This window comes from Carcharhinus amblyrhynchos, chromosome 3, assembly GCF_965287045.1.
Source record: "Carcharhinus amblyrhynchos chromosome 3, sCarAmb.v2.hapA, whole genome shotgun sequence".
NCBI classification, from domain to species: Eukaryota; Metazoa; Chordata; class Chondrichthyes; order Carcharhiniformes; family Carcharhinidae; genus Carcharhinus; species Carcharhinus amblyrhynchos.
The window spans coordinates 8192223-8217249 of record NC_137326.1 but is presented as its reverse complement, the minus strand read 5'-3'; the positions used below and the strand labels follow the sequence as shown (position 1 = coordinate 8217249).

The 25027-nt window shown below is 43.8% G+C and overlaps 1 protein-coding gene across 1 annotated transcript in view; it reads right to left on the bottom strand.

The window, feature by feature from the left end:
- arih2 (ariadne homolog 2 (Drosophila)) overlaps positions 1–20827 on the bottom strand; it is a 71008-nt gene extending 50181 nt beyond the window's left edge. Inside the window, exons 1-2 of the mRNA XM_080218718.1 lie at positions 20712–20827; positions 6618–6954 (exon numbers count right to left, since the gene is read on the bottom strand). Coding sequence (XP_080074844.1) covers positions 6618–6851 — 234 coding nt within the window. The 5' untranslated portion in view covers positions 6852–6954; positions 20712–20827. The remainder of the gene's footprint in view (positions 1–6617; positions 6955–20711) is intronic.
- Positions 20828–25027: the final 4200 nt, after the last annotated feature.

The window sequence follows — 25027 nt, the reverse complement described above, 5'->3', positions numbered from 1 at the left end:
TTTACATGGGCATAAAACTCAAATGCTGGTTATTTGGCCCAACAGATTTGCAGAATGTATATCATTTTATCTTCCCACCCACACCCACTCACCCTGTAACCGACTCTGTCTGTTTGGGAAGGTCTGTATCGAGGGAGAAATGGTCAGAGTTAAAAATCCATGAGTCTGATTTCTGTGCAACTAGACTGCGAGGCAGGGCCTTCACATCTTACTGTGATATCTGATAAAACCACTTTTCATTGCATTGCCTCTACTGCTCTTTCAAATGACTTCAATTAGATTGTCAAAGGTTATAACTTTACTCCAATTAGCAAGCCAGAAACAACTGGCTTTTTAAAGTCAACGGGTTTTCTTACCACAAAGATGTGATACCACCTATTTGATCTGTAAACCACAATACCTCAGCATTATTGTTGATACTTTGCATCACAACATGCATCAATTATTGCAGAGTGTGGGCCTTTTGCCAAAGCATCTCACTCAAACCCTGAGGAATTGCCCAAGGGCAGTCCAGTCAAGTGCTGGCAGAATCGAGGCATGGGAAGAAAATGAAATCTTACCACAGCTTTACACCAAAATCTAAGGCAAGTCACAATCTGGAGTCAGATGTCTCACAGTCTGAAGGAAAAGCAACAGAATCATAGAAAATAACAGACCTCAGACATTTGTATATTTTTCCCGGTGGAAGGTGGAAGAGAGAATATCCGGGGTGCGTGGGGTCCTTCATCATGCTGGCTGCTTTCGCAATGCAGCAGGAAGCATAGACCGAGTCAATGGACGGGAGGCCGGTTTGCGTGATGGATTGGGCTATTTTCACAACCCTTTGTAATTTCTTGCAGTCTTGGTCTGAGCAGGAACCATACCAAGCTGCAATACATCCAGAAAGGCTGCTTTCTACTGTGCATCCGTTCAAGTTAGTGAGGGTTGTAGCAGATATCCAAATTCCCTTAGCTTCCTGACCCAGGGAAGGCATTGATAGGCTTGAACTACAGTGTTAACGTGGAGGGCCTAGGACAGGTTGTTCATGAGCTGGACACCTAGAAACTTGAAGTTCTTGACCATTTCCACTTTGTCACTGTTGATGTAGACAGGGACATGTTCTCCACTATGCTTCCTGAAGTTGATGACTGTCTCCTTCGTTTTATTGAATTTGGAGGGAGAGATTATTGTCATCACATGATTCCCCACATTCTCTTTCCTGTACTCTGTCTCATCATTATTTGAGATCTGACCCACTGCAGTGGTGTCATCAGCAAGCTTGAAAATTGAGTTGGGGGGAAGGGAAATTGCCCACGATTGTTAGTATGTAAGGAGTACAGTAAACTGTGGAGATCTGGCTTATCTATAACAGCCGGGCTTATTCTCAATCTTCTTTGAACAAGGGCATGACATTAAAGATTCTCCGGTCCTCCAAAACCTCCCCCAAGTCAAGAGGGGGCCTGGAAAATTACATCAGCGCCCCTGCAATTTCTATTCACAGTATTATATAGACATGGACAAGTTGGTAGAGTAAGCAAACAGATGGCAGATGAAGTTCAATGAAGAGAAATTCAAATGAGGGGGCACAGATTTAAAGCGTTTTATGAAGTAAGAGTAACGTGAAAAGGCTGGAATGCACTCCCTGGAAGTTTGATGGAGACAGGTCAATCAAAGCATTACATGCTCATTTGAATGAAAAAAGTGCAGAGGTATGAGGAATAAACAGGAAATGGTATTTTTTATTCATTCATAAGACCTGGGTATTGCTGGCATTTATTGCCCATCCCTAGCTGCCCGAGGGCGGTTGAGAATCAATCACATTGTGGCTGTTCTGGAGTCACATGTAAACCAGACCAAGAAAGAATGACATATTTCCTTCCCTAAGGACATTAGTGAACCAGATGGGTTTTTCTGACAATAGACAATGGCTTCATGGTCATCAGTAAATTCTTAATTCCAGATTTTTTTTGAGTTCAAATTCAATCTGCCTCGACAGAATTTAAACCCAGATCCGCAGAACATTAAATGAGTTTCTGGATTAATAGTATAATGGATGATACCACTAGACCATAGCTACAATACCCATTTGGAGAACCAGTACAAACACGATGGGCCAAATGGCCCCCTCCTGCACCCTAACAATTGAGATTCTTTCAGTTGAGCATCCTGTATCCACTTGCCCCCTTCAACAAAGTAGAGGCCACATGCAGGTTAGGCCACTTTTTTGCGGAATCCCCATTCAGTCACAAGCACAAACCTAAGCTTCAGTAACCCAACATTTTAATTCTCCACCCACTGTGACCTCTCTGCCCTCAGCCTCCTACGCTGTTCCAATTAAACTTTAAGTTTGAAAAAGAGCACTTCGTCTTTCGACTCAGCCCTGCACAGCTTTCCTGACTCAACGAGAGATAAAATCTTTCCTTTCTTTGTTTATAGATTGCAGCTGTTAGTAATTCTGCTGCTCAAAGGAATTAAAAAAGGTTGTGAATGAAGCCCAATCCATCACGTAAACCAGCGTCCCATCCATTGACTCTGTTTACACTTCCCACTGCCTCGGCAAAGCAGTCAGCATAATTAAGGACCCCATCACAGTCATTCTCTCTTACAACGTCTTCCATCAGAAAAAAGATACAGAAGTCTGAGGTCACGCATCATCTGACTCAAGAACAGCTTTTTCCTTGCTGCCAGACTTTTGAATGGGACCTACCTAGCATTAAGTTGACCTTTCTCTATACCCTAGCTATGATTGCAACATGACATTCTGCACCCTCTCATTTCCTTCTCTACAAACGGCCTGCTTTGTCTGTATGGTGCGCAAGAAACAATACTTTTCAATGTATACTAATACATGTGACAATAATAGATCAAAATCAAAGTTGTACATCTGGCAGAAACTTTTTGCATTTCTTTACTTAGTTCAGTATATTTATTAGTGTCACAAGTAGGCTTACATTAACACTGCAATGAAGTTACTGTAAAAATCCCCTGGTCATCACACTCCTACATCCGTTTGGGTACATGGAGGGAGAATTTAGCATGGCTAATGCACCTAACCAACACATCTTTCAGACTGTGGGAGGAAACCCACATAGACATGGGGAGATTCTGCAAACTCCGCACAGACAGCAATCCAAGCTGGGAGTTGAACACAGGCCCCTGGCGCTGTAAGAAAGCAGCACTAGCCACTGTACTGCCATGCTTTTATCCTATTACCATTTTGTACCATCATTCTTTGTCACTCAATCTTCCACCTATCAGGCCTCTCTCTTGTTCTCTCCCCCACTCTCATTTCCCCTTCTCTATACTTGTTTCATACCCTTTACATCTTTAACATAAGGTCAACCTGAACAGGTAGCTTTTGTTTGTCTCTTTCTCCACAGATGCTGTTTGGCAGGTATTTCCAATTTTTTTTTAATTCTATATTTCCAGCTTCTGCAGCATTTTGTTTTTGTATTAATACAAAGAATGAGGCAACTGGCAAAAAGACCCAATTCAGTATCTGACCATTTCTTAGAAATTGTGAGGGAAGCATTGTAGTTGTATTCACTCACTCCACAATTCAGTTAATTAAGTTTTTGCATGTAATGTATCAGGATTGGCAGACTGAAAAATAAGTCTACAATCATAACTGACGCTCAGAGAATTGGAGTGACCAGACCACATAAAATGGAAACAAATCAGTCATATTCTGTGGCACAAATCAACTCCCACGTCCCAGAATGGTAGATTCCAGTTTAGACTTGTTCATCATTACAGAGGCGTCTTGTCTCAACAACAGTAACTCGGAAGAGACATGGGACTGTGGTCTGGCAATTCCCCATAAAGGGAAGAAAGAAAAAGAGGAGGAGAGTTAGCAAGGTTCAAGAAACTATCGAGTGGATACAATTACTTCAGACAACAAAACATACATTTTAATTAGGCTACCACATCATACAGATATTCCTCAAATACAGAGTCCCCATAAATTGACATATTTGATCATTGGCAACTTGGAACCTCCTTATATCACGATTCAGAAGTATTAGAAATTAGAAAAGTAAACTAAATTGGAAAGGCAAAATTCTGAAGGGGCTTGACAGAGTGGACACTGAGGGGTTGGAGGATCTACAACCTGGATTGAGGTGGAGGTCAATAGTCTCAGGATGGGGAGACAACCATTTAGGACAAAGAAGGAGCATTCTATTCACTCAGATTGCTGTAAATGTCTGGAATTCTCTACTCCAGAGTGATGTGGATGTTCCACAGAGTACATTCAAGGCCAAGATGGACACACTTTTGACCTTTCTGGGAATTAAGGGAAATGGGGAGCAGTCAGGAAAGTGAAACAAAGACAGAAGGTCAGTACTAAATGGTGAAGCTGTTTCTGATGTTCATTGTTCACCATTTATGACAACTTGAAAAGGAAGGGGGGAAACAGGGAAAGAGTTAAAATATTTCAGCCAATCTTTTGTGATCAAGAAAAGGTGGCACTATGTTAAGGCCACTACTTTGCTGTTGTAGATAAAAAATGACAAGCAGAGGGGTGATCTTCTCGAGGTCTATAAAATAATGAGGGGCATAGATCAGCGAGATAGCCAATATCTTTTCCCAACGATAGGGGAGTATAAAACTAGAGGGCATAGGTTTACAGTGGTGAGTGTCTGGAACAAGCTGCCAGAGGTAGTAGTAGAGGCAGGTACAATTTTGTTTTTTAAAAAGCATTTAGACAGTTACATGGGTACGTTGGGTATGGAGGGATATGGGCCAAATGCGAGCAATTGTGATTAGCTTAGGGGTTTAATAAAAAGGACGACATGGACAAGTTGGGCCAAAGGGCCTGTTTCCATGCTGTAAACCTCTATAATCCTGAGAATACTGACAGAAAACTCCAAGTTTCAGAATCACCACAGTCCTGTAAGTGACACCTGTTGGACATGAAGTGATCATGAACCAAAATGTAATCAATATCCATGTATTCCGTATAACGCTCAATTAAATTTATCCCATGCTGCTGCTAAGCTTCAAGGGAGATTCAACATAACGAGGGATTGAGTGGGACAGAAGCTGATCCAATAGGGAATGACTACTATTGAATAAGATGGAACTGGATTTTTAAATGACATATTAAATTGATAATTCCTGCCAAAGTATCTGTCTGGCCCTGAAAATTAATTCAATGCAGATGGATTGCCAAACTTTTCCATGATTAAAAAAAGTTCCTTTTATATTGTGAAAGGCACATGATATTTCAGCTTCTGCATATCTAAATCATTAATTTCATAACGTTTTAATTAAAAAACATGAGGACCAATTGTATTTGTTTTCTGGCTTGCTGTCGCTAGAAGAATTGGCTACTTAGCCAACTTGATATCTGGAAACCTGGAGTTCCTCTGGATTGGCACTAAATTTAAACTTACAGGAAGGGGAAACTCACACAGAAATTGTTTGATCTTTGGGGGCAATGTTTTAAGAGATCAGTGGTGAGCAGTGTCACTTCGCCATTGGGTCAATATTGCTGTTGGAAGGGTACGACTTTTAAAATTCATCCTCAACGTGTGAATGTTTCTGGCAAGTCTTGCATTTATCATCCATACCCTAACTACAGAGGGAATGACATACTAAGCCACTTCAGAGGGCTATTAAAATTCAAATATGTTGGTGTGGAACCAGAGAGACACATGGACCAAACTGAGCAAAAATGGCCTTCCGCAAAGTACATTGGTGAACCAATTGGGTTTTTATGGTCATTGCAATCTCATTAATCACAGCACTTTTTTATTCTCAACGCTTTTTAATGTGAATTCAAATTTGCCAACTGTCATGGTGGGGTTAGAACTCTCATTCTTCATATTATTGGTCAGTAACATGATAACTACACAACTGAGTCTTCACCACAGCATTCGACTTTGACAATATAATCTTGAGTTGCAACAAATGGAATCATATACCATTATTTACAATGAACAAAATAGCTGGTTTAATCCTGTTCCTGAGCACCTAATTGATGTCATTTAATCACAAATCCAGAATAAACATTCATTTTTAAACATTTCAACTCAAGACAAAATGTGATTAAACATAACCAGACCAGAGGTTAGATGTGGTTTTATACTTAGAGGACAAAATTACTGATAGACAGGCAAAGAGCCAGGATTAGAACTAACTGGAAAGTCTTTCATGGAGCTGGTACAGACACGACAGGTTGAATAGTTCATTCTATGCTGGAGGATTGCAATCACATGCAAGGTCACCACTTCAAGACAAGGGGGCAGCACAAAGTAGTTCTGCCTGCTCTTCCAATGATGGCTGTTTCCTAGAGACAGTTACTGCAAACGATGCACGCATAGACATCGCATGAGGACAGGAATCAACTTGAACAATGTGTGATCGAATACCCTGCCAACACCGATTTAGTCCATACATGACTAAGTGCAAGTTGGGTTGCTGCCATCCAAAACATTATACTGCAGTACAAGTTGGTGAAGGAAAGAAAATTTACAAAGTGGAATGTAGACTGGTAACAATTTTGCTCAAATTCAAGTCAACTTAAGACCTTGTAACTTGTGTTCAAGTTCTTCCACTTCTTGCAAATAGGCACCTGACATTTGAAATGGTCTTAAGTTCTATCATTTGTCAGAAAGATGTTCTGATCTGCTTACCTTCAGAGTATCTGCCATGGTGTCAACTTGTTCGTTCAGTACATTCTCCGACTCCTTGTATGACAGGCATGTGAACTGATATTCCTCTGGATCAAAAGAGTCTGCACCTTGCTGCTCCACGTCACTCTCCACCCCTTCATAATAGGCACTCATATCACCCTGATCTTCCTCCTCAGAGTCTCCATTATATTCATCATTACTGTCAGAACTCTGGCTATTCATATCCACTGACATGGTCACAGGCAAGAGAATTCAACAAAAATTTAACCAAACCCAACAAGATGCAGTGTTTACAAAGTCAGCAGTCACTTTGCCTCTTCAACTGTCTTCTGAATGACTGTAAAAAAAAATCAAAAACAATTGAGACTATTAACAAATGAAAGTTAACCACGACATTACAAAACCGATCACCCTCCCTCCTCTCCGGAAAGCATATTCTATGCTGCAGTAAGGTTCCTGGCTCTTCAACCAACCCTCCCCCAACCCTCAACCTTGTAATCCAAAGGATTAAATGAATTTGCAAACGCAGTACAATACACACAGTGGTTAAATGAGGATACCAACAGCTGCACACCTCATGCAAGATGCTCATTTTGAGGAACAAAATCTCTAACTTTAATTCTTAATTAATTTGAGACATTACATGTGGATATCAAGCTTTTTATAACGAGAGGATCGGGGGTTAAAGTCTGGCTCTAGAAACTTTAGCACTTAACCTATGTACAGTCAGTGCCATGCTGAGGGAGGGCTGCACCATGAGGCCTTTTCCACCTGATCAGATCCATGTTAATGACCACATGGTATTGACTGAAGAGAAAAAAGTGTTCTGTTCTTGGCCAACATTCAGCCATCCACTTGCTAAGTTCACTTATTCAATGGTGACTGCTCTTCAAAAAGTAATTTGTGAAAGCACTTCAAGACATCCTGAGGATGGAAAGTATACTTATAAGTTCAAGTTCTGAATAGCCCAGTTACATTTGAGATAAAGTTGGTTCAGGGCATAAGGGAGAAAGGGAAGATACAAGGATAAATTGACAGGGTGGAAATGTGATAAGGAGGAGGAGTTTGAACAGAAACACTGACATAGACCAGTTGAGCCAATGGCGTGTTTCTCTTCTGTAGATACTCTGTGGTGGTCATCATTAATGACAAAATTGCAATCTTGTTGCAGAAATTCTGCTGAATAATCAGACTTTAATCCTGATTTATTAGTTCTCTGAAGATTAACAAACTCTTGGTATGACTGCAAACCATCTATACCATATTGCTACATCCTGGCATATTGCATAGGATTGTGAATGCACAAGGAGGCCATTCGGCCCACTGAGTCCGCACAACCACAATCCACCAGGACTTATTCCCGTAACCCTACATATTTACCTTTTAATCCCCTGACACTAGGGTCAATTTAGAATGGCCAATCCACCTAACCTGTACGTCTTTGGAGTGTGGGAGGAAACCAGAGCATTGGGAGAAAGCTCATGCAGACATGGAGAGAATGTGCAAAGTCCACACAGACAGTGACTCAAGGCTGGAATTGAACTTGGTTCCCGGCACTGAGAGGCAGCATGCTCATCATTGTGCCACCATGGCCACCCATATCTTCAGTAAATTGATCTCCTGGCACAGCAGGTTCGAATTCAATAATTCGATTGATGGCCTTGAGGCTGAGGAAAAGGTGACAAAAAAATTGGCTGGACATTCTGTTCCTGATCACCACTGACTACCTTCATATAAAACAGCATCAAAACAAAGATCAGATTTTGGTTGAACATCCCAAAATCATTTGGATTAAATTTTACAACTTATTTTAGTCTAAGAATCAGTATGGGGAAACTCTAGAAAGAAAGGCACTTGCAAAATCAAACAACAATTAATTACATTATATTTAGCTGAGCATGCAAGACAGTGACAGGTTGTGACAGCATTTCTGCATAGATTAATGATGCCTATGTGAAATTTATGCTCCTCTGCACTGGTGAGCTTTCTTCCTCTACTGGGATTTCTATAAACATACTGATATTAATTTGATTTTCGTCACCTTTTCCTCAGCCTCGAGGCCGTCAATCCAATTGTTGAATAATTTGGAGCTCTGAGAATATATGTAACACTAACTTGAGAACTGGGTCTGGAAAGAGCATCTGCAGCAGACAAACAGGCACATCACCACCTCCAAGCCGCACACAATCCTGATTTGGAACTACATCTCCATTTCTTCACTGATGTTGAATCAAATTCCTGGAATTCCCTTCCTAGCAGCACTGTGGGTGCACTTATACCACACGGATGGAGGGTTCAAGACAACAGCTTCCACTAGCTATGGGGGAAGGAAGTGACACAGTCACTGGACTCGTAATCCAGACACCAGGGTAATGCTCTGAGGTTCCAGGTTCAAATCCTGCCATCAGGAATTAAAGGACAAATGATGACAAATGAAACCATTGTCGATTGTTGTAAAAACCCATGTGGCTCACGAATGGCCCTTAAGGAAGGAAATCTGTCATCCTTACCTAGTCTGGCCTATACGTAACTCCAAATCCACAAATATTTGGTTAACTCATGACTTCAAGGGCAATTAGGGATGGGCAGTACATGCCTTGCCAGCAATACCCATACGCTATGAATTAATAAAACAACCTTGGAGACAATTAGCTATGAGTAACCAATGCTGGCCTTGCTAGGAACAAACAAAAAAAAACTATCTTCACCTTGCCTTACAGGAAAACATGAAGATGACACTTTTTTTTAATGCAAGCCAAGGACTGGGGCAGCAGTGCAACTGCTATTTTCACATGATGGGAATAACCTACAATAGGATGGGCAAATTGGTTATCCACACAATGGCCTCCAGAGATGCCAATGAGGTGTTGGAGAAGTGAGGTGCCTCAGAGTGATGCGATGCGCTCCACGCTCTGCGCCTCATGGCAACAATCACACTTCAGGGTGACCGTTGCCTTCCACTAACAAAATGGCTACATCAATCCCCTCCATGAAGATTCAACTTGAGCATTGTCCGTCTTCAAATGAGATTAAAACTAGGAACCCCTGCTGTTCAGGCAACGACAGGTTAAAGTCCAACAAGTTTATATGATAGTAAACCCACAAGCTTTCCACACACCTGACGAAGGAGAACTTTCCACTCACCTGACAAAGGAACAGCATTCCGAAAGCCTGTGGGTTACTGAGAGAGAACGGACGTCAGAAGTTGCAGCGTGACATAGATAGGATGCAAGATGGGGCGGAGAAGTGGCAGATGGACTTCAACGCAGGTAAATGTGTAGTGATCCATTTTGGCAGGACCAACAGGATGAAGGAGTACAATATCAAGGGTAGGAGTCTTAGCTGTGTTGAAGAGCAGAAGGATCTAGGGGTCTGGGTCCATAGGACTCTTAAATCGGCCTCGCAGGTGGAGGAGGTGGTCAAGAAGGTGTATGGTGTACTGGCCTTCATTAATCGAGGGATTGAGTTTAGGAGTCGAGAGATAATGCTGCAACTTTATAAGACCCTTGTCAGACCCCACTTGGAGTACTGTGCGCAGTTCTGATCGCCTCACTACAGGAAGGATGTGGAAGCTATTGAGAGGGTGCAGAGGAGATTTACAAGGATGTTGCCTGGATTGGGAGGCATGCCTTATGAAGATAGGTTGAGGGAGCTGGGACTCTTCTCCCTGGAGAGACGAAGGTTGAGAGGTGACCTGATAGAGGTTTATAAAATGTTGAGAGGAATAGATAGGGTGGATTCTCAGAGGCTATTTCCCAGGGCTGAAATGGTCGCTACGAGAGGACACAGGTTTAAGGTGCTGGGGAGCAGGTACAGAGGAGATGTCAGGGGTAAGTTTTTCACTCAGAGGGTGGTGAGTGAGAGGAATCGGCTGCCGTCGGTGGGGGTGGAGGCGAACTCGCTGGGGTCTTTTAAAAGACTTCTGGATGAGTACATGAGATTTAATGGGATTGAGGGTTATAGATAGGCCTGGTAGGTAGGGATATGATCGGCGCAACTTGTGGGCCGAAGGGTCTGTTTGTGCTGTAGTGTTCTACGTTCTACGTTCTACTATCAAATAAACTTGTTGGACTTTAACCTGGTGTGGTAAGACTTCTTACTGTGTTTACCCCAGTTCAATGCTGGCATCTCCACATCGTTCAGTCAATGATACAGTGCTGGTTCTTTATTCATGTACTCAAGAGTCCATCCATCTGAACAGCTGGCTTCTATCAGTTGCTTTTTTCCAGAATGACTGGTGCTATTTCAAGTTTTTTTTGGTGGATTTTTCAAGTCATGAATGTTCATGCCTTGTTACATTTCACCAAGTGTGATGGCACTGGCAGGTGGAGAGACGTGGGACTCTACAGGGAGTTACAGCTGGAATGGACTTAAACATCCCTGACACTGTCCCCACATCTGCTATTTGCTATATGTCCATCACCTCTTGTGGCAGCTCCAAGACTAGGAAGCAGAACAGTATTCAGCAGCAGAGTAGGTGTAGGAAGATGTGGCGGCGTGGGCTTGTTGGGCCGAAGGGCCTGTTTCCCGTGCTGGGTTGTTCTTTGTTCGTAAACCAGGGCCACCACTGCAGTACAAGGTGTCATGAACTTTGTTTCCCCTGATGTTCCTGAGAGCTTCTGGGCCAGGTTCATTGTGGTTTTTACCTCATTAATGCCAGCCATAAAGCCAGTGAGATTCTTGGCCAGGATGACAGAAGGGTATTCTGGATGGGAGTCATGAGCAAGTCACTTTCTATGGAGTTCTGCATTAGCAACATTATTGTTTAGATGGAACAGTTGTCTTTTCTGGATCAGGGCAGAGGCATAACAAGTCCTAGGAGGGTCAAGTCACAGGTCAGCACTCTACTACATAGTTCCTCAGCAGTGGTCATCTGTATACATGAACCTCTGGGATTTTATGCAGGATACATCTGCCCTGGCGTTGAGACATCAAAAAAAGACCAATGCTATGGCAAACCATTGTTGAGATCCATGTTCTGCAGGTCCCAGCACGAAGGTAAACTCAGAACTCTCGATCACTGGTTAAGGCATCAGGAAGCATAAATGTTTTGGGGCGCAGAATGACTGCTAAAAGCTCTAATGTCAGGGCTTTGCATCAGATATTGGTCTATGTCAATGGCAAGTCTATAAAGACAGTTCCAGACTGCAGATGCTTCTTGAACCTGTCGCAATGTTTGGTGAATCTAAGGAGCATAGTGATCAGAGAAGCTTCTTCGCTGAAGTCAAAAGTTCGTAAGATATAGGAGAAACAGGCCATTCGACCTATCAAGTCCGCTCCACCGTTCGATCATGGCTGATATGTTCATCCCCATTTTCCTGCCTTCTCCCCATAACCTTTCAACCCATTACCAATTAAAAATCTAACTCCTCCTTAAATTTACTCACATAAATTTGCTTGTTTGACAGAGTAGCTTCTAAAACCAGTTTTATTTGAATAGGAACAAGCCACTCAACCCTTTCTAGACCATAGACAGCTTTTCAGCTCCAGGGCTGGTTTTTCTGGCTTTACTGTGGCAACAACTTTGGCATGGCACCAAAATTCTGGAAATACTCCAGCGTCAAGGACACTGTCAAAATTCTCTGCCCGTTGAAGTGGTTGAGGCTTCCTCGCTAAATATACTTAAGACTCGGGTAGATAGGTTTTTGGTAGGCAAGGGGATTAAGGGTTATGGGGAGAAAGCGGGAAAGTGGAACTGAGCCACTTCAGATCAGCCATGATCTTGTTGAATGGCGGGGCAGGCTCGAAGGCCTACTCCTGCTCCTATTTCTTATGTTCTTAGCACCCACTTCATTCAAATGCAAAAATGGCTCAAAATTCAGTTTTTTAGTCACAACCGTCTCCCCACAACATGCACCATTTGCAATTTTCTGTGAGTTGAAATGAAGTTGTTTGCTGGACCTATTCAAGTTTGCTTGATTTATTTGCCCTCTCTTCTACGTTGTTGCACTCACAAATGAGACATCCTTAGGTGGTTAAATGTAGAGTATCACTGCCCTCGAAACTGTCCATCTCTACTCCACCTCAAAAGCACACTACACTCAGGTGATATTTCCCTGCACTGCAACACTACCCCCACCCCTTAAGAATCATCCCATGATGAGTGAGACTAGAAACTTGGTGCCAAAGTCTCTTTGCTTTAGTGCTGTGGCTCAATATCTGCTAGAGAAAGCCTAATTTCACACAGGCCCTTTATATAACGAAGAGACTTCCATCCAACTGGCCACGGTTGAATCAGCATTCTGATCTCTGAAGGGAAAAGGCCACCGCAACAATCATATAATTTGACGACAAATGACGTAGTAGCCCAAGTTTAAGAGAAAGGATTAACAGTCTGCTGCTTTTCTTGAGAGAATGATAGGCTGAATAGTGCCCTTTAAGATTCTGAAAGGGTTTGTCAGTGTAAATGTAGAGGATGGATAAGATCAGGGCCAGGGGTCATAATACAAGAAAATCCCCAAGAAATCCAATCAGAATTCAGGTGAAACTTCTTCACCCAGAGTGGTTAGAATGCAGAATTCATTGCCACGAGATGTTGAGGTGCATAGCACAGATACATTTTAGGGCAAGCTACATAAGCATGAGGGAAAATGGAATAGAAGGTCATTTGCTTAGCACTGCTGTCTTACAACACTAGGGACCCTGGTTGAGTTCCAGCCTTAAGTGGCCATCTGTGTGGGGTTTGCATGGTTTCCCATATGCGCTTGGGTTCCTCCAGATGCTCCGGATTCCTCCCACAGTCTGAGGATGTGCAAGTTACATGGATTGGCCATGCTAAGTTGCCCATTAGTCCCAACATATGTTAGCAGGATTAACAGGGATGGGGTGGGCCTGGATAAGATGCTCTGTTGAAGGGTTGACGTAGATTTGATGGGCCAAATGGCCTCTTTCCGCAATGTAGGAACTCTATGACATGTTGATGGGAGCGAAGGAAGAGGGTGGGAAGAGATCTGCATGCAGCATAAACATCAGAGTGAACCTAATTAGTAAAATGGTAGGCAACGGTAATACTTTCTCATAAATATGTCCTCATACTTTGAACTCAGGTATCAAAAGAAGAAGCATAAAATGTGGTAGGAATGACCACTCAAACCATCTCCACTTTCATTGCTTAGGTCCACGTGCAAGATCCATGTCTTCTTTCCTGCCTTGGTGTCAAGTACTGAAGTATAGCAAACACATTCAACATGGTATTGATGGCACAGACAGAAAATATGCTTTGAGGAGCTTAATTCAATTGACAACTGAACCATATATTTATAATTCTTGTCTCTCTGTGAAGACATTTCAGTGAAGCACTGCTGCCAGAGGAGATGATGGAAGGAGGAACATTAGCAACATTAAACAGGCATCTGGATGGGTACACAAATAGGGAGGAAGAGAGGGGTATGGGCTGAGTAACGGCAGAAGGTTTTTTTTGTAGTTTAGTTAGGGCATTGTGATCGACACGGGCTTGGGAGGCTTAAGGGCCTGTTCCTGTGCTGTAGTTTTCTTTTATATGGATTAGCATGGTCTCCAGTTTAATCCATAACTGAACTAAACCAGGCCATTGACAGGGGTCTGCTCCTGGGTGCTAGATTTAGAAAAAAAAGTTGGCTGGGGTCTTCTTCCTGGTCGTCACCCAGTCAAAAGTGCTTGTGTGGGGGTGCAGGACCTGTCTCAATTGTAATGCTCATCCAGTTGAACAGCTGGTGAATGGTCACTTACTGGGGCTCCTGTTCAAAGGATGCTGCTTTGCTAACATAGAGGATGTGAGTCACAAATCAGAATTAATCTCTGGGGGGGAAAAAGGAAGAATAACAGTGGCACAAAATTAAAGCATAGTAAAGGAATATGCAGGATGGGACAGAATGTTAATTGTTGACTAATCAAAAATTAAAATTGTATTTATAGGTGTCATTTAACCTTGCATTATTTAATACATTCACACCTACTTTATCTTGAAATATGTGGAGGAATTAACAAATTACTAGCAGGTAAACATTAGTTTGATATGTATCCCTGGAATTATTAAAAAATACTTGTACCATCACAGTTTACTGTCTTTCTCGTTAAACTATAACCCAGCCCCAAGTCAGGGGCTACTCTCATAAATATGTCCACCTTCCAACATTACAACACAAATTCATTTGTTCACTCATTCATCCACTGATGAATTGTTTTGATAACAAGAAGTTCTGTATCTCTATGCAACAAGGAGTAAAAATTACTTAGGCCTTTGACATAACCTATTTTTTTTAAGTGATAGCAACAGTCCCCAAACAGCAAAGGCTGCAGAGATGAAGAATTCAACTCAAATGCAGCCTTTATCTCTATTTAAGCTTCAACTAGAATCCAATCAAAGCTAGGACAGAACTTGGAATATGCCGTATTCCCCTCTCCCTTGGGTTTATTTTAAGCTCCGGGTGCTCTGGCTTCTTCCCACAGAGTGAAAGACATGGTTAGGTGCACTGACCCGAACAGGCACCAGAGTGTGGTGACTAGGGGAATTTCACAGCAGCTTCATTGCAGTGTTAATGCAAGCCTGACTAGTGACTAATAAACTAACTTCATTTTAAAGTTCCAATCAATTTTTTCTGGCAAAATTTATAGCCTCCTCTCAAGTCACTGATTCATGCTGGTACAGGCCGAATGATGCAGGCCAGATGGTAGCCATTTGCTGTTGATGGGAAAGAATTTTTCATATTTCTGTAACATCTTTCACAGTATTTTTGAAGTGACTAGGGGTACAGCAACCAGTTTGCACACAGCAAGCCTTCACAAGCAACAAAATGAAAGTGATGAATCTGTTTTAGCAATGTAGCTCAAGGGATAATGATTGGCCTAGGACAGCATGGAGAACTCTGCTACTCCCATTCAAACTGATACTGTGGAATTTTGTGCACTCACCCAAGAGAAAATCAGGACCTTGGTTCAAAGATAGAATGATACCTCCAACAATGCAGCACTCTGTCAGTACTACATTGAAATGACAGCCTAAATTTTGTACTCAGATACTGGAGCGGGACTTGAACCCACAACCTGCTGACTCACTCGGGCTGAGTGTTACTGACTAAACCATGGCTGCCACTGTGTTTGAATGACCATACTTAACTTGGAGATCTGAACAGCAAGAGCTGCCAGATCACTTTATTCTGAAGGTACATTAAAATCAAATCTTCTCTGGATGTCCATGTCACAAATGGTGCTTGCCACCATGGATCATTGGACCACAATCAGAACCATGGTTTCCCCCATCCCAGGCCCAAAATTGAGGCCAAATGTACTGCTGCCCTGGCTGGTATCTAACAATTGTTGAGACCAAGGGTCAAACTTGCCTAATGCCAGCTTAACTAAAGAACTCCAAATGCACAATTAAAACTAGTTAAAAATAGATAAAGCTACATGATTCTATTGGATAATGCAGCATTAAGAAAAATAAAAATGCTAAATATTTCATATGAATATGGCCAGAAGCGAGATTACATTGCCTTTCCCAGCATGGTCAGTTCCAAACCCTTTGTGGGAACATACCAGATAGAAGAGAAGCACTTATCCTTTAACAGAAAGAGGAAAGTGAGACACACAAGTTGACCCAAAGCTGACACCATCTCACAACAGCTGAACAGAAAGCAACATCTCTACAAGTGCTGAGAATATAGCACCTAGACAGAGGGAAGACCACCTGCAGTTGAGTATGTAGCAAGTATAACTCCAGTCCACAGCTGTGTTCCAAACTAGCTCCTCAACACCTCTCCAAGTCATTCGGTCAGCCTTACATTTTATTCTTCTCGCTCAGACTTAGCTTCCCCTAAAACATATCCAAGCTATTTGTCTGAACAACTGATCTCTGCCAACTACATACTCTAGGTGAAGATCTTTCCCCAGGTTCCCTGCTGGATTAATCAGTGACTTTCTTACATTTATAGCTCAGAGTTTTGGTCTTCCCTCGAAGTTGGAACATCTCCACGACTACCCTATCAAATCCCTTGCATAATATCAAGACCAGCTCTAAAAGGTCACCAGTCAGCCTTCTCGCTTTTAGAATGCTCTACTCTTAGTTCCAACTCCTATGTTCTTATATGTTAAAAGCACAAAATAGCTTACACCCAAGCTGAATTTCTGCATCAATCTCCTCTAATTCATAGAAATCCTACAGAAGACCGAATGGCCTCCTTCTGCACCAGCAACAATCCACCCAGGCCCTATCTCCATCACCCCACATATTTACCCTGCATAATCCTTCTAACCTATACATCCCAGGACACCAAGAGGCAATTTAGCATGACCAATCAACTTGATGCGCATATCTTTGGAGTGTGGGAGGAAACCAGAGCCCCCGGGGGAAACCCACGCAGACACAAGGAGAATGTGCAAACTCCAGACAGACAGTAACCCAAGCCGGGAATTAAACTCAGGTCCCTGGAGCTGAGAAGCAGCAGTGCTAACCACTGTCATCATGCTGCCCAATTCTTTAATGAAACAGATGAAATCTTATTCAAAGGTCTATCAGGGACCAAGATCATGGTTTGGTCAAATTCCAATACTTTGAAAGCATAATCAACAGACACACCAGACGACTCAACACTCGAACAACCATGCATTCATAAAACCTGAAGTAGGCAAAATACACCATATCACGTAATTAATCAAACACCTCAAAACATCGACAGAAATCCTGATCCTTGTGATGCTCAGATTTCAAGTCAGGTCACAGATCAAAATACTCAAAAAAAATAAACCAAAGGCCAATCCTGCATGTCTGTCCACGATTGCAGTGGCACCCATACCCTGAAGAAAATCTAACGAACCACATCAATTACTGGTTCTCAGCATCTCAGGTGAAACTAGACTCTCAGCTAGCACCCGACAGTTGTACACTACAGGGTGGAAAAACAACTGCTTGTTTGATGTTGGTGACACGGCTATCAATAACGCCCAAATAATGTACAATGTACAGAACAATGAAAACTGAAATGAGAGCAATGGTAACATTCAAGAATTGCACACAGGATGAACAACTAGATGCTGAAACAACCACAAATTAAAAATTAGATGTTTGTATTTAACTCAACATTCAGTTAATCACACCAACAATCAACAGAACCAACAGAAAAGAACTACAAAAGCTCTCAGCAGAATACAAGAGTGGAAAAATCACATTCAGGCCGTATGAAACTCTGGTCTGACTGTTTCACAGCAGAGAAATACTTGAGTCTTCTGCTTTCTTGTGAAAAAAAAGCCACAAGTTTGTGTCACATTTCCTGATATTTCAGCAGTATTACTCTAGCCACAGACAACCCCAAATTTAAAGACCAATAGCCATTTATATAGTGCCTTTTACAACATCAGGACATCCCAAAAGGATCAGGACCATTCTGAAACTGGATTATCCTGGAAAACTGCACAAGATTCCAAATTTCTTTTTCAGTCATAAAGCTAAATCTCAGTATTTTCTCTCTCTCACCCCCTCAATGCCTGCCATCTCAAGGGTCCAATGACCCCCCAGCCAGTCTCACAACCTTGATAATCTTCAATTCACTCAATCTCTGCAGCCATTCCTCCCTCCCATCATCCTCATTTCATTCACCTACATTCAGCCCAAGTTATCCAATGCTTCTCATTTAAAATTCTTATCTACGTGTTTAAATTCCCGTATGGTCATGTTGTTCTCTAACTTGCTACAAACTCCATTGCCAAACACTCTGTTGATGTGTCATGTCTCTTAAGAACACCCCACCCAGTCAATTCAACCTTGGCAACAATATCTTCCGAAGCTTGTAGTCATTTGCTGTCGAGCATGTAGTGAATTATCTGATATCAGCAATTAACCTTTAGAAGGCAGGAGGGGAAGAAAGTGGAGTGGCACAGTGGGGCAGCACATTGGCACAATGGTTAGCACTGCTGTCTCACAGCACCAGGGATTCAGGTTCGATTCCAACCTTGGGTCACTGTGTGTGGAGTTTGCACATTCTCCCCATGTCTGCGTGGGTTTCCTCCAGCTGCTCCAGCTCACCTCCCCACAGTCCAAAGATACGTAGGTTAGGTGGATTAGCCATGCAATTTGCCCCTTAGTACTCAAAGACGTTTAGGTTAGATTAGCCATGGTAAATATGTAGGGTTACAGGGATAGGGTGGTAAAAGCACCCAAGTAGGGCACTTTGTCAGAGAGAGTCAATGCAGAGAGAGTCTTGATGGGCCAAATTGCCACCTCCTGCACGGTATGGAATAAATATTACAGTCTGGCTGGGAAAACTGTAATAGCAATAATGGAGCTGCAATGCTGCTGTGCAGTGTCAAGCCCACCACACACAAATGGCAGCCGTTTGGTCTGACCATCTGAATCAGTGGTAATGTATCCCAGTGACCAGGGAAACTTTCAGTGGGGTAGTGAAGAAAAAAAGCGGGAAGGATGGGACAAAAACAATTTCTCAACACAGGCTTACATTCTTCACAAACTAACCGTGTCATACTGCATTCAAGAATTAGCTTGGAAATCAGCCAATGATAAAACAGGAATCGAAATCAGATACTGAAGCAAAATTCTTACAAAGCATAGCCCATCACCACCAATCAAGGATCCATCTGCAAATGTTAAGCCATCTGGCCACTTTTCAGATGCTCTGTGTAACATTTAACGTTTATTTGTCACTAGTCAGCTTACATTCACACTGCAATGAAGTTAGTGCGGAAATCCCCCTAAAACATCGTCAAATGACAAATCTGCTGTCTACTTACTTACTGCACTGACGTAATAGTACAGTAGACATTAAAACATCACATTGTTGGGCAACACACAAGAAACCAGTGACAGTGAAAGCAGCTTTTCTTGCAACAAAGCACTTTCCGTCACCCAGCTGAGATGATGCAGAGTTACATTAATTAATGCTTTCGATATTGCCATCATGAATGCTTCCTGACAATGTTTGGTGGTATTACTGCTGCTTATATCATTGATGCTGCAGATATTGTGGGTATTTGTGGTATTCTGCCCACCAACTATTGGATGCATCAACCGTCATCTGTTTATGACAAGTATAAGCACAACTGAATACTAGTACAACTCGAATTCTTTAACACACTAACAGGCATCAGTGCTGCTTGTTATTCTAGTTAATACTGCTGGTTAATAGCAATCCTCTATTTAATATTGCCATCTTTCACCCACTGACGTTACTCTGAATAACAACTACTACTACTGCAATTATCACGCTACTAGTTAATGCTGGTTATTGTATCAGTTAACAATGAGGCGTATTTGAGTTAATAACATTACTGATGTGCTTAATCTGGGTTACAAACGTTCCTGGGAATCAGTTATTGTAGTTAATGCTGATCGTTAACTAGAGTAACTCGAAATAGCAGCGTTAACACTGAATGCACAACTCACTGGTCAGGTTAAAGCTAGAACCACTTATTACTTTGGTTGCTTGCTACTCTAGTTAATGCTGGTTATAGTATCAGTGTTTAACAACGATGGCGCCTATTTCAGCTAATAACATTACTGATGTGGATAATCCTAGTCACCAATGTTCCTGGGGCTCGGTTATTGTGATTAATGCTGGTTATCAATGATATTTTAACCACGTATTAACTAGAATAACTTGCAGCAGCAGTGTTAACAATGAATGCACAAGTTACTGGGACCTTGGCTGCTAGTTTGATTTGATTTATTGTCACATACATCAGTATATAGTATTGTTTCTTTCTCGCTGTATTACCTTGGTTGCTGGTTTGGCTCCTGGTTATTCTAGTTAACGCTAGTTATGAATAATATGGTATTAACGCAATAGGTGTTCACTAATCTAGTTAAGAATGGACTGGTTAATCCCAGTTGCTAGTATTGCTGGTTTATTATTCTGGTTAACACTAGTTATTGGTAACTAACTCTCTCTGTGTCACTGGGTTATTTCACACTCAGGCCAGTCGCTCTCCCCGCTGGCCAGCGGGGGCTTCGAGACTCCCGGTGCTCAGGGCCCGGCTCCCGGTGCTGCCGCTCCCCGGCCCGGCTCCCGGCCTTACCCAGCCGGCTGTCCCGGGGCCCGGGGCCTGACGCTCCCTGTCTCGCTCCTTCCCTCCCCCGGTTGGAGCTCCCGCTGCCCTCCCCGGCCTTACCGGGCGGTGTGCCTGTCCCGGAGCCTCCGGCCCTGCCTCTCCCTCTGTCCCAGTCCCGGGCCTGGGCCCGGCCTCTCTGTGTCCCGGGGAAACGCAGCGCGAGCGGAACTGGCAGCGCCTCCCCGTCACTTCCGGGGCACCGCAAACCGGAAACACAATCATGCATGCAGCGCAATGACAATCCAGAGTGATGCATGCAGCCCAGTGTCAATCCGGAGTGATGCATGCAGCCCGGTGACAATCCGGAGTAATGCATGCAGGCCAGTGTCAATCCCTAGCGATGCATGCAGCCCAATAACAATCCAGAGTGATGCATGCAGGCCAGTGTCAATCCCTAGCAATGCATGCAGCCCAGTGTCAATCCCTGGTGATGCATGCAGCCCGGTGACAATCCGGAGTGATGCATGCAGCCCAGTGACAATCCGGAGTGATGCATGCAGGCCAGTGTCAATCCCTAGCAATGCATGCAGCCCATTGTCAATCCCTGGTGATGCATGCAGCCCGGTGACAATCCGGAGTGATGCATGCAGCCCGGTGACAATCCGGAGTGATGCATGCAGGCCAGTGTCAATCCCTAGCGATGCAAGCAGGCCAGTGTCAATCCAAAGCGATTCATACAGCCCAGTGTCAATCAGAGCGATGCATGCAGCCCAATAACAATCCAGAGTGATGCATGCAGGCCAGTGTCAATCCCTAGCGATGCATGCAGCCCAGTGTCAATCCCTGGTGATGCATGCAGCCCGGTGACAACCCAGAAGGACGCATGCAGCTCAGTGTTAGCCCAGAGTGATGAATGAAGCCCAGTGACAATCAGAAGTAATGCATTCAACTCAGTGTCAATTCTGAGCTATGCATTCAGCCAGTTTCAATCCTAAACAATACATGCAGCCCAGTGATAATCCTGAGTGATGCATGCAGCCCAGTAACAATCCTGAGCGATGCATGCAGCCTAGTAACAATCCTGAGTGATGCATGCAGCCTAGTAACAATCCTGAGCGATGCATGCAGCCTAGTAACAATCCTGAGCGATGCATGCAGCCCAGTAACAATCCTGAGCGATGCATGCAGCCTAGTAACAATCCTGAGCGATGCATGCAGCCCAGTAACAATCCTGAGTGATGCATGCAGCCTAGTAACAATCCTGAGCGATGCATGCAGCCTAGTAACAATCCTGAGCGATGCATGCAGCCTAGTAACAATCCTGAGCGATGCATGCAGCCTAGTAACAATCCTGAGTGATGCATGCAGCCTAGTAACAATCCTGAGTGATGCATGCAGCCGAGTTTCAATCCTGAGCGATGCATGCAGCCCAGTGACAATTTTGAGCAAGGACACAGCCTGATGACAATGCAGAAAGTAATCCAGTGTGAATAATGCAGCCCAGTCTCAATCAGAGTGATGTATGCAGCTCAATATCAGCAAGGAAGCACTTGACGCAGTTTGTTGGCACGGTGGCACAGTGATTAGTGCTGCCGCCTGACGGCGCCAGGGACCCACGTTCAATTCTGACCTTGGGTCACAGTGTGTCTACAGTTTGCATGTTCTCACCGTGTCTGTGTGGATTTCCTCCGGGTGCTCTGGTTTCCTCCCATAGTTCATGGGGATAGGGCAGAGGAGAGGCCTGGGTGGGATGCTCTTTTGGAGAGGTAGTGCAGACTAAATGGGCCGAATGGCCTCATTCTGCACTGTACGCCTTCTATGTTTCTGAGTGTGGCAAACCTCAAGTACTTGCGATTCAGGAGAAACATCTCCACTGGTTGGAGTCATGCTCAGGGTCCATAATGGACCAAAGTGGTTGCTGGAGGTCAATCATCCCAATTCCAGGACATCTCTGCAGTAGTTCCTCAGCATGGTGTCCTAGGCCCAACCATCTTCAGCTGCTTCATCAGTGACCCTTCCCTCCATCATAACATCAGAAGTAGGGATGTTTTCTGTTGATTGAAGTGGAGATGCCATGTTGGACTGGGATGGGCACAGTAAGAGCTTTCGGCCGAAAGCTCGTGATTCCAAATAAACCTGTTGGACTTTAACCTGGCATTGTGAGACTTTTTGCTCTTGATTGCACAATGTCTGCAACTCCTCAAACACAGGAACAGTCCATGTCCAAATGCAGCAAGAGATGGACAATATCCAGTCTTGAGTTGATAAGTGATAAGTAACATTCATGCCACACAGCTGCCAGATAATGACCAACTTGAAAAAGTGAGATTCCAACCATCCCCTCTTGACATTACCATCACTGATTTTTAATAATTTATTTTACAGGGCAGTGGATAGAGGAGAGCCGGTGGATGTGGTCTTTCTGGATTTTCAGAAGGCGTTTGACAAGGTACCTCACAAGAGGTTATTGCAGAAGGTCAGGGGACATGGAGTTGGGGGTAGGGTGTTAGCGTGGATAGAGGATTGGTTGTCAAATAGGAGGCAGAGAGCGGGGGTCAATGGGTGCTATTCGGATTGGCGGTTGGTGACTAGTGGGGTGCCCCAGGGGTCGGTGCTGGGGCCTCAGCTATTTACCATTTATATAGATGATCTGGAGGAGGGAACCGAGTGCAGGGTGTCGAAATTTGCTGATGACACCAAGATTGGGGGAAAGGCAAATTGTGCGGAGGGTGTGGAGAGTCTGCAGAAGGATCTAGATAGGCTGGGCGAATGGGCCAGGAAATGGCAAATGGAATTTAATGTTGGCAAGTGTGAGGTGGTCCACTTTGGTAGGAAGAATGGTCGGAAGGACTATTACTTGCGTGGCGAAAAACTGCAGCAGGCGACGGTGCAGAGGGACCTCGGGGTCCTTGTGCATGAGTCGCAAAAACCCAGCTTGCAGGTGCAGCAGGTGGTCAGGAAGGCGAATGGGATGCTGGCCTTCATAGCGAGGGGGATTGAATATAAAAGTAGGGAGGTCTTGCTGCAGCTGTATAGGGCATTGGTGAGGCCGCAGCTGGAGTACTGTGTGCAGTTTTGGGCGCCGCACCTGCGCAAGGATATTTTGGCCCTGGAGGGAGTGCAGAGGAGGTTTACTAGGCTGATACCGGAGTTGAGGGGATTGAGCTATGAGGAGAGGCTGAATAAACTAGGCTTGTACTCGTTAGAGTTTAGAAGAATGAGGGGAGATCTCATTGAGACGTATAAGATGATGAATGGGATGGATAGGATAGAGGTGGAGAGACTCTTCCCGCTCAAAAAAGACAGTAGGACTAGGGGGCACAGCCTCAAGATAAAGGGGGGCGGTTTAGAACGGAGTTGAGGAGGAACTTCTTCACTCAAAGGGTGGTGAATCTCTGGAATTCTCTGCCCGTTGAAGTGGTGGAGGCTGCCTCGCTAAATATTTTTAAGAAGCGGGTTGATGGGTTCTTGATAAGAGAGGGGATTAAGGGTTATGGGGAGAGGGCGGGAAAGTGGAACTGAGCCACAACAGATCAGCCATGATCTTATTGAATGGCGGGGCAGGCTCGAAGGGCTAGATGGCCTACTCCTGCTCCTATTTCTTATGTTCTTATTAGGTGTTGCTGGTTAGACCACCATTTATTTCCAAGCCCTGGTTTCCCTTGAGAAGGTGGTGGTGAGTTGCCTTCTTGAACCGCTGCAGTTCCTGATGTGTAGGGACACCCTCAGTGTTGTTAGAGGGGAAGTTCCAGGATTTTGACCCAATGAAGGAGTGGAATATATTTCCAATCAGGATGGTGAGTGACTTGAGGGGAACTTCCAAGTGGTGGCATTTGGAAGATACTGCTGAAGGAGCCTTGCTGCGTTCCTGCAGTGTATCCTGTAGATTGGAGGTACTGCTGCCATTGTCTGTCGGTGATAGGGGGAGGGAATGTTTGTGGAAGGAGTTGCAATCCAGTACACTGCTCTGTCCTGGATGGTGTTGTGCTTGTTGGAGCTGATCTCACCCAGGCCAATAGAGGGCAGTCCACCTCACTTCAACTCATGCCTTGTAGATGATGGACAGGCTTTGGGGAGTCAAGAGGTGAATGACTCTTCACAGGGTTACAAACCTCTAACCTGCTCTCGGAGCCACACATTTATATACTGGTCTGGTTCAGTTTCTGATCAATGGTAACTCCAGACGCTAATGGTGAGGGATTCAGTGATACTATTAAATGTCACGGGGTGATAGTTAGTTTCTCTCGTTGGATATGGTAATTGGCTGGAATTTGTGTGGTATGAATGTTACTTGCCACTTGTTTGCCCAAGCCTGGATATTGTTCAGGTCTTGGACATGGACTACTTCAGTGTTTGAGGAGTCGTGAATGGCGCTGAACATTACGCAATCATCAGCAAACATTCCCACTTCTGGAAATGGATACTCTCCCTCTGAC